We start from the raw sequence: 15,410 nt of genomic DNA, 5'->3' as shown, positions 1-15,410 counted from the left end.
TAGAGGAAAAGTCCAGGGACAGGCTGAAGGTAAATCTCTTGTCTTCCTGAATTTGTGGAGAGCTAGAGAGAGAGGCAACAAGTGAGCCCTGGTCTGCTTATAGACAGCAGTGCACAGAGCTCTTTTCTCATTGGAACCTCCTTTCTCAAGCATCAGTGTAAAAAACTGGTTGTCTCTGTGGAATAACAAGAAAATGAACCTGGATATTCATTCATCCAACTGTTAGGTTTTGGTTTTCCCACACAACCAAATAAATAATGTCTTTTTCAATACCACTCCATCTCACTGGATCCCACAATTTGATATCAAATACTCGGAGAGAAGAAATTACTCCCACAAATGTTCTCTGACCTCCATATGCACCATGCACCTTACTCTTTTCATAAATAAAAAAAATAAAATTTAAAAATTCAATAATCTTTAGCGTTATTCAAGACAACTTTAGAACTTTGAAAACTCCATATTGAAGCCCAACGATGTATAAGTTTCCTAAAATAAATACATAAACAAAAATAAAAAGAGTAAATGCAGAATGGGGAGGGTAGAAACCAGATGGCTGGAGCTGGTTAAATAAATAAATAAATAAATAAAATTTTATTTATTTATTTAAGATTGGGAACAGTGACACATATATAATGGAAATAACCAACCATTTTCTGTTTGGATTTAAGATCTGCTTCATTAGTTGGAACTCATTAGTTGGAGCTCCACAAGGAGAGCAACAGAACCTAACATGGAGGAATGTACCTCTCCTAGACAGCAGAGGTTATCAAAGAAAATGCCTAGTGTCAGGAATGGGTTACTTCTTTTGGAGTTACTAGTCAGTGGAGTCCCATAGACTCCCAAACTATAGACTGCAAGCTATTATCACTGACTTTGGTTACTCTCCAGAACTTAATACTAAGAGCCAGCTGCAGATGATACCATATACTTTAAATCATAAGATATGGTAAAATCAAACTGGTATTCCATCTGGAAGCTTTATCTCTACTGGCTATCTTCATAGTGCTAGAAGATGCTATCCAAAATACCAAAGGAGAAAAACAATCATTCGTACCCATCTGTGAACCCTGTGGGCTATAATAAAGACTTGCCTGTAAGATTGGGAACAGTGACACATATATAATGGAAATAACCAACCATTTTCTGTTTGGATTTAAGATCTGCTTCATTAGTTGGAACTCATATCTGATATTAAAAAGGTCAAGATTCCATGGCTAATTAAGTCATAGACTTTAGGAAAGAGCCTACTACAATTATTTTACTAGATGGACAGAGTATTAAAACAACTCCGAATGACTCTCCATTATACTGATAAGTGCATCTTTCAACCCTCATCAGAGAACCTTCTGTTAATACCACAGATTCAATGGGAAAGACCACCAACCAAAATCATGGCCAAATTCATCAAAACAAGCAGTTAGATTTTATTTATGTACATGGACTGTCTTACCCTAAAAAGGTGTTCAAAAAATCAACATTGGACAAAACACGAGGAGTCCAAGACGGCAGCGACCAGCACTCAGCATATCTGAGAGGCAGAGAATCCAAAACTTCGAAATTGGTGAGTGGAGGAGCAGATGAAGCAAGAACATTGACATTGAGGCTTTCTGGATGAGAGGGACAACCCATGAGCTGAGACAGTTTGGATCCAGGTCAGCCGTGGACAGCTCCAGGGTCTGAGAGTGGCAAATATTCACATACACACACCCCGCACTTCCCTTTCTCCCAAGCACGGGCCTCCTTGCTCAGTGGAGGCAGCAGTGGTTGCCCCAAGAAAGAGCCTCCTTGCTCCATGACTGAGACCGGATTGAGACAGTAAAGGCAGCTGCCCCAAGTACAGGTCTCTTTGCCCAGCAGCCAAGCAGCAGACTCAACTCTCCAATAAAAAGACACAGAATAACTGAATGGTTGTGGAAAGACAATCCAACATTCTGTTGCATCCAAGAAACACACCTCTGCAACAAAGATAGACACTGCCTCAGAGTAAAGGGCTGGAAAAGGGTTTTCAAGCCAATAAGCACAGAGAACAAGCTGGGGTAGCTATCCTAATATCTAATAAAATAGACTGTCAACCAAAATTAATCAAAAAAGATGAGGAGGGACATTTCATTCTCATCAAAAGAAAAATCCACCAGGAGGACATCACAGTCCTAAACATCTATACCCCAAATACATGAGCACCTGAATTTGTAAATGAAATGTTATTAAAGCTTAAATCATACATCGAGCCCAACACCTTAATAGTGGGAGACTTCAACACTCCACTCTCACCAAGGGGCAGATCATCTAGACAGAAACTAACAAGGAAAATAATGACACAGAAGTTATAAATCAAATGGACCTAATAGGTGTCTACAGAACTTTTCACGCAAACTCAAAAGCATGTATGTTCTTCTCAGCACTTTTTGGAACCTTCACAAAAATTGACCATATAGTCCAGCACTAAGCAAGCCTCAACAGATACAAGAAGATTGGAATAATTCCTTGTATCCTATCAGACAACTATGGCATAAAACTAAACCTCAACAACAAAAGAAAAAATAAAAAGCCTACATATACATGAAAACTAAACAACTCTCTGCTCAATGACAGCTGGGTCAGGGAAGAAATAAAAAAGGAAATTAAAGACTTCTTAAAATTCAATGAAAATGAAGGCACAACTTTCCCGAACTTATGGGACACAATGAAAGCAGTGTTAAGAGGAAAGTTCATAGAACTAAGTGCCTTCGGAAAGAAGTTTGAGACATATCATACAAGCAACTTAACAGCACACCTAAAAGCCCTAGAAAAAAAGAAGCAGACATACCCAAGAGGAGTAGACAATTAGACATAATCAAACTCAGAGCTGAGCTCAATGAATTAGAAACAAAGAAAACAATTAAAAGAATCAATGAAACCAAGAGCCAGTTCTTTGAGAAAATCAACAAGATAGAGAAATCCTTAGACAAACTTACTAAAAGGGAGAGATAAACTATCTAAATCAGCAAAATCAGAAATGAAAAGGGGGACATAACGACAGACACTGAGAAATTCAAACAATCATTAGGTCTTACTACAAAAGCATATATGTCACAAAATTTGAAAATCTAAATGAAATGGACAATTACCTTGATAAATTCCACTTACCAAAATTAAATCAAAATCAGGTAAATAGATTAAGTAGCCCTATATCCCCCAAGGATATGGAAGCAGTCATCCAAAGTCTCTCTTCCAAAAAAAGCCCAGGGCCAGATGGTTTAAGTGCAGAATTCTACCAGATCTTCAAAGAAGAGCTAACTCCAGTTCTCTTCAAACTATTCCACAAAATAGAAGCAGAAGAAGCATTACCAAACTCATTCTATGAGACCACAATTACCTTGATACCGAAACCAGACAAAGACCCAACAAAAAAAGAGAACTTCAAAACTCTTTCTCTTATGAACATTAATGCAAAAGTACTCAATAAAATACTCACAAACCAAATCCAAGAACACATAAAAGATATCATCCATTATTACCAAGTAGGCTTCATCCCAGTCATGCAGGGGTGGTTCAATATATGAAAGTCCATCAGTGTAATCCACCATATAAACAAACTGAAGGAGAAAAACCAAATGATCATCTTCTTAGATGCCAAAAATGTATTTGACAAAATCCAACACCTATTCATATTTAAAGTCTTGGAGAGATCAGGGATACAAGGCACATATCTAAACATAGTAAAGGCAATATACAGCAAGCCTATAGCCAACATCAATCTCAATGGAGAGAAACTTAAATCAATCCCACTGAAATCAGAGACATGCCAAGGCTGCCTACTCTCTCCATATCTCTTTAACATTGTACTTTAAGTCCTAGCTAGAACACTAAGACAACTAAAGGAGATCAAAGGGATACAAATAGGAAAGGACGAAGTCAAACTATCAGTATTTGCAGATGATATGATAGTATACATGCATGACCCCCAATATTCAACAAGAGAACTCCTTCAGCTGATAAACACCTTCAGCAAAGTGGCTGGTTACAAATTTAACTCAAAAAAATCAGTAGCCATTCTGTGTATGAAAGACCAAAGGGCTGAGAAAGAAATCAGGGAAACAACACCCTTCACAATAGCCACTAATAACATACTTTGGTGTGACTCCAAATAGCAAGTGAAAGACCTGTTTGAAAAAATCTTCAAGACTCTGAAGAAAGAAATTAAAGAAGATATCAGAAGACAGAAAGATCTCCCATGCTCATGGATTGGTAGGATTAACATACTGAAAATGGCTATCCTGCCAAAAGCAATCTACAGATTCAATGCAATTACAATCAAAATACCAACACAATTCTTTACAGAACTTGAAAGAACAATTCTCAATTTCATATGGAAAAATAAAACAAACAAACAAAAAAGAGAATTGCTAAAAACAATCCTGTACAACAACAGACCATGTGGAGGTATCTCCGTCCCTGATTTCAAGCTGTACTACAGAGCAGTAGTAATAAAAACTGCATGGTATTGGCATAGAAACAGAATGGTGGCTCAATGGGATCAAATAGAAGACCCAGAAATAAACCAGCAATTCTATGGAGATTTTCGACAAAGAAGCCAAAACCATATAATGGAAAAAAGACAGCATCTTCAACAAATGGTGCTGGTCTAACTGGAGGTCTACATGTAGAAAACTGCAAATAGATCCATATTTATCACCCTGCACAAAACTAAAATCCAAGTAGATCAAAGACCTCAATATAAAACCAGACACACTAAACCTGTTAGAAGAAAAAGTGGGGAAGAGCCTTGAACTCATTGGCACAGAAGACAACTTCCTGAACAGAACACCAACAGCACAGGCTCTAATATCAACAATCAATAAATGGGACCTCATGAAACTGAAAGGCTTCTGTAAAGTAAAGGATACTGTCATCAGAATAAAACAACAGCAACAGACTGGGAAAGGATCTTCACCAATCCTATATCTGACAGAGGGCTAATATCCAGAATACATAAAGAACTCAAAGAGTTAAAAAGCAGCAAATCAATTAATCCAATTAAAAAATGGGGTATAGACCTAAACAGAGAATTCTCAACAGAGGAATATTGAATGGCAGAGAAACACTTAAAGAAATGCTCGGTGTCCTTAGTCATCAGGGAAATGCAAATCAAAATGACCCTGAGATTTCACCTTACACCCATCAGAATGACAAAGATCAAAAACTCAAGTGACAACACATGATGGAAGGGATGTGAAGAAAGGAGAGCCCTCCTCCATTGCTGGTGGAATGTAAACTTGCAAACCACTTTGGAAATCAATCTAGCGCTTTCTCAAACAACTAGGAATAGTGCTTCCTCAGAATCCAGCTACACCACTCCTAGGCATATATCCAAAAGATGCCCAAGTCTACAACAGGGACATTTGCTCAACCTTGTTGATAGCAGTTTTATTCGTAATAGCCAGAATCTGGAAACAACCCAGATGTCCCTCAATGGAGGAATAGATACAGAAATTGTGGTGCATTTACACAATGGAATACTACTCAGCAATTAAAAACAAGGACACCGTGAAATTGCAGGAAAATTGTTGGAACTAGAAAAGATCATCCTGAGTGAGGTATCCCAGAAGCAGTAAGAGACACATGGTATATACTAACTTAAAAGTGGATGTTAGACATAAAACATAGGATAAACACAGTAAAATCTGTACACCTAAAGAAGTTAAGCAAGAAGGAGGACCCTGGGTAAGATGATCAATCCTCACTCTGAAAGGCAAATGGGACAGACATCAGAAGAGGGAAAATATAGGAGCCTACCACAAAGGGCCTTTGAAAGACTCTACCCAGCAAGGTATCAAAGCAGATGCTGAGACTCATAACCAAACTTTGGGCAGAGTGCAGGGAATTTTATGAAAGAAGGGGGAAATAGGAAGACATGGAGGAGACAAGAGCTCCACAAGGAGAGCAACAGATCCAAAAATTCTGGGCACAAGTGTCTTTTCTGAGACTGATAATCCAACCAAGGTGGTCATAATAACAAGTGGTCATGACAACCTTTTGAAACAAAGTCATGTTTGCTGTTTCCTGGAACAGAAGTACAGAATCTTCTGTAGTTAAGGGTATAGGTGGTACATAGCCCAACCCTTAATAAACAGATATAATCATAAACAGGAATGAATCTAGTTTGTCTTTAATAAATGATGGCTTTCAAGACTAAGGTGGCAGCAGGCTGGTTTATCATTTCTCTTTGCAGTAGATGTCAATTAAAACAGAGACCTACCACTGGTCACTAAGCAAAGAATAAGAGATTCCAGAGTGTTTAATCTTAAGTGAGGCATATGCATCACATACCCTTGTCTCCAAGGTAAGAGATCATCATGGAAGAGGGGATGAAAATATTGTAAGGGCCAGAGGCAGGGGATGACTTCAAAGAAACAATGTTTTCCAGAAACAACACGGCAGTTGTACACATGAACTCAAAGCAGTTGTAATAGCGTGAAGAAGACCTTAGCAAAATCAACCTAGACAATAGCTTTTTGTGGACAGGGAAGGGGGTCAGGAAGCCCTACCCCTAGCTAAAGAGCTATTGACACCTGATGGCTTTGGAAAAGAGGACATAAGTTTGTTCGAGGATGCAGCCCCCGAGAAGCTACAATGATCCACCTTATGAGTATAAGATGGCCCTACACCCATACACTTACTGACAGCACTAAGTGGGTTCAGTGGGTTTAAAAAGAAGAACAAAAGAACACATGAAATTGTGGGAGGGAATAGTAATGGGGACAGGCAGGAACCAGAGAGGAGGTGGTGGAGGAACATTATATGTATGCATGAACTTCCGAAACAATATGTTCATGTGATTTTTAGGACAAGGTAGAGGCTGCTGTTTTTAAGTCCCAGCTGGGCTTGGCAACCTCCTTGCACCTAGATGTTGTTTCCAACCTGGAAGTTCGTGGTGACATCTGGGTGCCGGCTTTCTCATAGATTCCTTTACATGACTAAGTAAAGAGGATGAACTCTTTTACTCTTTGGAGAGGGAAGAGAGGAAATGATGTGATTATATTTTAATTTCAAGAAATAAAGAAAAAAAATCTGGAGGTACTTCTAAGACTGACTTAAGCTTGGCTCCCTGGCTATTGCTGTCTCCCCTTTCTGTGTACTCTCCGCAGTCACCTGAGACATGGACCAGGAACCTCTGACGTGTTCCTTACGGTTGCCCGATACAGAACTCCTTCCCCAGGGAAACTAGTTTGTTTAGCCCCGTTCTCAGGGAACAAGCTTTCAGAGTTGAACGGCCTTACCACTCCCTCCCTCTCCTTTCCAAGAGAATTCTGCAAAGTCACTTGTCAGGGAAGAATTGATGGGCTGAGGATCTGAGCCCACCCCTTTCTGGAGATACCTTTCTCCCCTTTCCCTTGGCTCCTGACTCTGACCTCCCACAGGGAGAAAAGGTCATTCTGTGCGCTGGGGAGACCTGGCTCTTACTTCCTGTAGGCTCTGCTGGTAAACTCCTGCAGGTTTGAGCTGCAGGTTCTGCAACACGACCAGCTGAAGCGGGGTGAGGATAGGTACCAACTTCAGTGAACGCCCGCCGCTGTACCTTCACCTCCTTGCCCCTCCCAGGAACAAAGACCGAGCGCGAGCCGCCCAGGGAAACAAAACTGCCCTTGGACTCTATCACGAGAGGGTCTCCTCTCAGATGACGATGGCCTTAAGCCCCGATCGGTTTGTTTGAAATCCGTGGTTAGGTCCCAGCATGTGGCAATGTGCTCCACTCTGGTGACACTTTTCGCTTCTAATAATAGAGCAGATGAAGTAATATCGCAACTGATGTTCCCGGGAATTTGATTGGATAAGTGCATAAACTATGGAGGGGAAGGAGACTGTATGGACGGATCACATTAGCATTCCTGTCCTATCAATGTGCGGGGCCGCGACCAACGTCAGCCGGACGGACTCCGTGCGTCTGCCAGTCCCGCCACGGAATCGTCTGGGATCCTCACGCAGACCGGCGCGCGGAGACGAGGGATCGAGGCGGCCGCCCAGAGCCAACTGCCGGCTGCGGAGCAGCTCGCCCCTTCCAGGCCTGGCGAGCGCGGAGGGAGGGGAGAGGCGAAGCGCGCGCCGCCGCTGCGGGAAGACACCGAAGCAAGAGCGACACCCCCTCCCGCCCCCCACCTGGCAGCGCAGGCTTTGAACGCCGCTTCCCCCATCTGAATGGAAACTCGGAACCGCCCGGCGGCGCGTTCCTCCTCGCTCAGCCTGTCAATCCATGCCGAGGGGAAGGCGGTGCGAGCCCGCGCCAGCAGCGTCCAGCTCCCGGGACAGGGCCGGCGATGCTGCTGAGCCCAACTTGAACGCGCCTCTCCGTCGCCGCTAGTGGAAGCGATGCTGCACCGCGCAGACAGCGTTTTCCCCGCTCTCCTTCAAGCTGAAGGTTACCCACCCGCGCAGCCAGCCGCAGCCTTGTGAGCCGCGCGCGCCTCGGGTCCGGGCTCCGGCTGCTCCGCGGCGGCGTGCAGGGGGCAACCACCGGGCCGCCCGCGCCGGGGCGCACTGCACCAGCGGCTTCGGCTTGGTGGATGTGTATGCATGAGTTCTGCACCGAATGGGCGCAAAAAGCGCCCCAGCCGGTCCACCCGCTCCTCGATCTTCCAGATCAGCAAGCCTCCGCTGCAGAGCGGGGATTGGGAGCGCAGGGGCAGCGGCTCCGAAAGCGCCCACAAAACCCAACGAGCCCTGGACGACTGCAAGATGGTGGGTGAAAACTGAGCTTTTTTTTTTTTTTTTTTTTTTTTTTTTTTGGAGGGGGGTTGGGAGAGTCGTGTATCTTAATCGTTTGCTTGAGTGCCAGCCGCTCCCCACCCTCAGCCTCTCCATGCGGATCACGTGCACGATTGTACTATTTTTAAATCTGCACTCCCCCAGATGCGGGGTGACACCCAGGTCGAAATGGCCCTGTCGTGGGTCTGGCTCCTGGGAGTCAGAGGCTATTAGGTGATGCCTCTACCCCTGGAAGAATGGTAGATGCGAAAGAGGGTGAACTGGCTGCCTCAGCAGGGAAAGAGGGCGGGGGTGCGGCTTTGTGGCGACACCGTAACAAACAAACCCAAACAGAGCTCAGGAAGCGCTGCAGTGGCTCTGAGAGGTCCCACATCAAAGGACAGGACGCGGCCAGGGTTTCTGTTAGGGTCCAGGCCAGAAGCGTTCAGTGGCCCGGCCAGAGGTGAAACGTTTGCCTGTAGTGTCCTACTTGTGGGTTTCTGCTTTTTTCCTGTGCCACTTCAAATCCATGTACTAGCAGTAGAAGGGAGAGCATCTATCTCAGAGCCCCCAGCATCATTCCCTAGTGGCCTGGGAGTGGCTTGATGGCTCTCCAAAGATGTTCTTGCTCTTCAGAAGCCAAATCTAAATGTGGGAGCACTTGGGACCGCAAATGGAGCTTCCATGGCTAGCTTGCCGAGGGAAAGCAAACATTTGCTCTGGGTAAAGAGACTTTGCCATCCTTCACCTTCAGCTTTAGCAATCCTAAGACTCCTTAGCTGGAGGTTTCGGGTGCCAGCCCAGCGGTCAGTGAACCTCTGTTTACGTACACCAAGAGTGTTAAGTTTCTGGTGTTTGGTGAAAGAAATTGCCTTGTTTTCCAGCTTGTCCAAGAGTTCAACACTCAAGTGGCCCTGTACCGAGAGTTGGTCATTTCTATTGGGGACGTCTCAGTCAGCTGCCCCTCGCTGCGGGCCGAAATGCACAAGACAAGAACCAAAGGCTGTGAAATGGCCCGTCAGGCACACCAAAAGCTGGCTGCCATCTCAGGGTAGGAGACGCTTGACTTTATGTGGCAATTCGTGTGCACGATGCATGGATGCCAGCAGAACGCTGTGGTGACTGAGACCTCTGCAAATCTGATATTTTAACCGACCACTCTGAGATGAGTGAGACTGTACAAGCTGTGGTATGTGAGCTGTGTTACAGGGATGATAGACAAACAGACAGGCATGCATGCATGCATGCACATGTGTGATTTCGGTCATTAACTGACTTTTAAAAGTTAACTTGCAGTTAATTAACTGGAATTAGGATTTTGGTGAGTGGAACGCCTGTGTATTAAAGTTACATTATCCTGTTTGAAAACGATTTTGTAATCTGCTGCTGGCCAAAGGGCCTGTGTTAGAGAGAGAAAAAATCTTTACTAAATCTCAGGATTTAGTAAACTGTTTATGCCCTGTGTTGCATTCCTATGGTGCTGCTTAAAACCAGTAAAATAAAATCTTGGGCTAAAATTTACATTCTTTCACTAGATGTGAAAGGGAAGTTTTGACACAAATAATGGTTGTTTTTGTTGTTCTGTTTTGTTTTGGGGGATATTGACAAATTTTAGGTAACATCAGCTACATTTATTCCCTCCCCCATCATTTTTGTTGTTGTTGTCATTGTTTATCACACTTATGGATTCTCAAATCCGGGGAAGGTGCTAATAGAGCAAATGAAACTACTTTTCTGGGATGCCATCTACTCCATCTGGACCACGGTCCTGAGAAAGAGCCAGCGATTTGCCAACAGTCGCTGTTGTGAAACAGCATTATGCTTGCAAGGACACTGTCAGCGCTCAGTTAGCTCAATTCTGATCTACCCTCTGCCCATTTTATTTCTTTGTGAGTGTGGCTTTAATGTAAGACAAGTGTAGATGAGTCTGTTTAACTGATGCTGCTTCAGACAAATCACTTAGAAAACAGAACTAGTTTCCCTAGTTCTATGCCAACAAGATAGAGTAACATTAGTGGGATATAAAGTTGAGAAAAACATCTTACTTTTTTTAATAATCATTTACGTTTGACAGTGGAAATCTTTATTTACTTAAAGAGAAAGAAATGCAAGATATCAGGAAAGCCTGTTTTATTTAGGAGTAAAATTGGGAAGCTTTACCATTTTCTGTCAAGTTGTATTTAACAGAAAGTAGACTGGGAAGTGATGGGGAGGAATGTATTTCAGTGTGGAGCAATAACAGGCACCGAGAAAAAAAGCCATGTGGAGTGTGAAGTGGAGTCATGATGGACTAAAGAGTGGAGAACCACTGGCTGGGAAGGAGAGTTTAGAGCTGAAAGTGAGCATCTCCATAAATTCAAGATGAAGACATATCCAGACCCCTTTTACTCAAAACTCAAAATAAGAACCTATTCTAATCAGAGAGAGGAGCTGGAGAAATGAGCAGGAGCTCAAGTAATTTGACTCTGCTCCACTAATGAACTGAATTCTGTGGATCCCTTTGGTAGCAGTCTGAAGGCATTGGATAAATGTGAATTGAGGATATGAAGCCAGTTGAATTTACAAAGAGCTTGGCAACTCTTTGCTGCTTGCTTATCTGTTACTCTGAGGTTGACACTAATGGAAGCAATTTTATAAGAATTGGTGGGGAGTGAGGGTGCTCTTTGATTCTGTAAACAGAAAATTTCACAATAGTCTAGCCTAGAATTTGACACATTCCTCTGTCTAAATAAATAATTAAATATAATTTGATATTCTTTATAAGAAGTGACAGTGATATAATTGAAGGAAATCCCTTTAGTGCCTTACCATCTGGGCCCCACTAATGAAGGACGTGATTCCCTTTGGCGGAACTCTGTTTCTGATATTGCTTTATTATGTGGCTCTCATTTCAAGCATGATGTGAAGGCTGGTAGGGAGGCTCCAAGATTCACTGTGCAGTTTGAAGCAGGGGGTGAGAAATACACAGATTGCTGGGCAACGTAGAAAGACGGAGTTTACTGAATGTCTGTTATCTGTTACCGTAACTCAGCTAATTCACTGAACAGTTGAAGATAACACTCTAAGAGGACTTTTACCGTGGGTCTGCAACTTTATCTCAGCGACTGGGGAGTTCTGCAAAGACTCAGCTAAAAAGTGCCGCAGCTTGATTGCACCCCACATTTCCTTTCCCCTGAAATCCCTACTCTTGTCTCTACATACTGCTGCCGTGCAAAAGGGTATTATGTAAGAGAATCTTTATTATTGCTAAAATACTGATGAACTTTAAAAAAAGAATAAGTTAACTAAAAGAAGTTAGAACATACCACACATTATATGATTTTGTTTATATTAAATGCCTTTCCTTTAGAAAAGGAAATTTATTTTCTGTCTCTATAGAAAGTGTAGAATTTACAGAAGGTAAAGTAATGACTACTCAGGCTGGTGGGAATAGGCAGTATCTCTTTTCAGTATAACAGGAATGTTCCAGAATGGAGCAATAGTGACACTCTATAACTTTGTGTATTTGCTAAAGCTCATTGAACGTCCCACTAAAAGTACGTTTACTTAAGGTACATAAAAGATACCTCAGTAAGTTTTCTTTGAAGGTGTTGCCACCATCAACGTGGTGAGCACTTGATTATTTACTGGCATCATTCTTTTCTACTCATGTAGCTTATGATAAAGCAGTATACATGGTAGGAAACGAAGGAAAACAAAACTTGCTCTCTCTACTTGTCAATATGTCTGTGAAGTAACCAGCATCACAGTGTTAATGCTTTGCATTTTGTACTAATACAGACACAATTAAGTCAGGACTTCAGAAAATAAGAGAAGTCATTTTTTATTATTATTATTTATTTTTTTTTACAGCACAGACCACTTCTTCCTAGTTCGTGAGTGTAATTTGGGTCCAGAAGGAGGCAGGACTAAAAGCAGACAGGAAAAATGGGAAATGAAGCAAGATTGGAAGGCAAAAAGACAAAAGTAATTTAGGATGATGCCATAAAATACTTTCTGACTCTCATCTCTAACTAATTGAAGCCTCCTAGGGATGATAGTGTTCTCACTGACTGGCTCTGGATAAGAATGTCATCTTGACCAGCATGATCACACAAGGTCTCATATTGTGTTTGGGTCAGCAGCTGGCCCGGCATGCCCTTTGCTTTCAAAGTATAAGGTTCTTCAGAACTGACCTAGATAGGGGAATATAAAGCCTCCTCTGACAGGAGTGTCAAGCTATTATTATGTCTTTAGAACCCAGATCCTTTCCTAGATGGTGCACATGGGGCCGGGGGTGCTTGAGGATCTGTCTTGAAAAAGGTCCACAAACTTCTTTAAATACATGGAAAGCTGATTCATTAGAGAGGTCAGAATAGAATTGCTGTGCACTGTTTGGTGTGTGTGTGTGTGTGTGTGTGTGTGTGTGTGTGTGTGTGTGTGTGGACATGTGCACATATCAGAAGAAGACAACATTCTAGACACTGTCATCCCAATTCCTTTCCACAATGACTTCTGAGACACCTTCAAAGAATTCCTGGGCTCTTTGGCACTTTATACTTGACAATTCAGAGATCCAATAGATTAAAAGGACTTTGGGTGGGACATAAATATAAATGGAGATTTGGGAGTCAAACAAATGTGGGATGTTTACTATCTTTGAAGACTTTTGTGGAATTTATGCTCTGAGCCTCATTCAGTTCCTCCTCTATCCATTCGTTGCCATGCTTGGTCCTGGGCAGTTGGGAAAACTGTGTGGGCTCAGTGTACAGAGCAGGAACCATGTGTCCAGCTTGTCAGATGACATGTCCCCATTCAGAGGCCTCTGAGACTACAGCTTGGTCTCTTTCTCCTGTTCTAGCACTGATCCCATCAACCACACTCCCTTCTTGAGGAAAATAAGGGGGGGCACCCAGAAAGCCAACAGTCCCCAGAAAGCTACAGGGCTGATACTGTGATCAGGGGGCTGGTGGTGGGGTCATCACCCCAGCACTGTTTCTCTGGTGTCTGTGTTGGACTGAGTACTCACACATATACCTTATCTTAATGGATCCTGGAGAGTCAAAGTGACAAGGGGATAGGACAGATCTTATAAACAGGTGGGAGTGGGGCAATATGAGGGGAAGATGGGAAAGAGCATTGCCTTTAAAGTAGATTAGAGCTGGATAGAGTCCTGCCGTCGCTTCACTGCTTACTAAGGACACGTGTGTAAGTTGATAAGCAAATTGCTTCACAGTGTGGCAAGTGGCCATCTGGTTCAGTGCCTGAGAACACAGACATGGGGGCCAGACTGTCAGCACTGCCGTTAACAAATGGTTTGACCTTGGACAGAAGGATTGTGGCTCTCTGCCTCAGTTTCTTACGGCAAGTAAGGCCAATAAGTAATAGGACCAAATCTCACGGCATTGTGAAGAAGCTGGCTAGCATTTAGGGAGTGCTGTTATTAAGTTCAGGCCAGTGTTTTTATAACTATTGAAACACTGAAAACTCAGACTGTCAGATTTAATTTGTATATTAATTCTTCAAATACTTTTCAAATAGATGCTTTAGCCGGAATAAATTTTGTTTGCCTTTCATTCTTACATTATCTTCTGAGGTATTTTCTATATTGAAAATGCCCGTAGAGAGCCATCTAATGCTCTATTCTTGAATACTTTACAAATGATAATATAGAGATGTGAAGGCTTGGAAGTCAGTTTAGAATCATTTCCTTTATGTAAGTCAGCCTAGATCATTCATAAGTCATAGAATACTTACAAAATCTTTAACCTGGTTTTTTAGTGGGCTATATGACATTGGACAGTTCTACCAAATTCACTGGGGACGTAGATGAGAGTGTTGAATTGAGTGGCTTCACCGCCTCCTTCCTTCCTTACTCCAGCATTCTACATGAGTTGATATAGAAACACATAATGTTTGTTTATGTAACTGAGCTATAAAAATTATAACCACCACCCAGAGAATGCAGTGATTCAGTGATGAAAGCTTACAAATCATTTGGGGGGTCTGAACACACATACTCTACTCACCAAAAGGGTATTATTTCCTGATGGCCTTCTGTCGCAATGTGCCAAATATCATAGAGAGCCATAACTACAAGGCCTGGGAGTTCTCCCTCCAGCTGTGGTTTCCCAAGTAGCCAGTGTTTTCTTCTCCCTCCCTCTCAGTGTGTTTCAGCTTTGTTTCCAGTTAGTTTTCCTTTTGATTCTATATTTTCCAGTCCCACTTCTAGCCGATTGTGTTCTATTCCTTTGTTCCGTGTGCTCAGAAGCTGGGATGGTGAGGAAGAGGAGCGTGAGGGGTGAGAACCTCAGTTTATTCATGGGTCTCGTTTGACACCCTGGCTGAAGCAGCAGCAGTTATGTGGGGTGGAAGGTTGATGAAGAGCTGGCTGACCGTGCAAGCACCTCCCACAGCTTGCTTTGAGTCTCATGATGGAGGACGTACTAGGTGGGCAGTGGCAGCCCAGCTGTCAGCAAAAGCAACCTGTGGCATGCCAGGGCATCCACTCTAACCTTTGGCTTCCCTTCCTCATATGTGTTTTCCTTAAAGAGAATTGAACTCCCACTGATTCAATAGTGAAAGACAAGCTAGTAATATATCGTTCGGTGTGCTGATGATGGAATCACTGAGCTGAATCCTATGCCTGGAGCTGTCATTTAAAAATGCCAGAGACTAGGTGGCTCAAACAAAAAAAGCATCTTGTT

At 42.8% G+C, this 15,410-nt stretch overlaps 1 protein-coding gene across 1 annotated transcript in view; it reads left to right on the top strand.

The window, feature by feature from the left end:
* The first annotated feature begins 8,553 nt into the window (after window positions 1-8,553).
* Rgs7bp (regulator of G protein signaling 7 binding protein) overlaps window positions 8,554-15,410 on the top strand; it is a 106,054-nt gene continuing 99,197 nt past the window's right edge. Inside the window, exons 1-2 of the mRNA XM_021654031.2 lie at window positions 8,554-8,718; window positions 9,609-9,775. Of these exons, the coding sequence (XP_021509706.1) occupies window positions 8,554-8,718; window positions 9,609-9,775 (332 nt within the window). The remainder of the gene's footprint in view (window positions 8,719-9,608; window positions 9,776-15,410) is intronic.

This window comes from Meriones unguiculatus, chromosome 6, assembly GCF_030254825.1.
Source record: "Meriones unguiculatus strain TT.TT164.6M chromosome 6, Bangor_MerUng_6.1, whole genome shotgun sequence".
Lineage (NCBI taxonomy): Eukaryota > Metazoa > Chordata > Mammalia > Rodentia > Muridae > Meriones > Meriones unguiculatus.
Note: the sequence above shows the minus strand (reverse complement) of the source record. Positions and strands in the feature narration are given on the sequence as shown.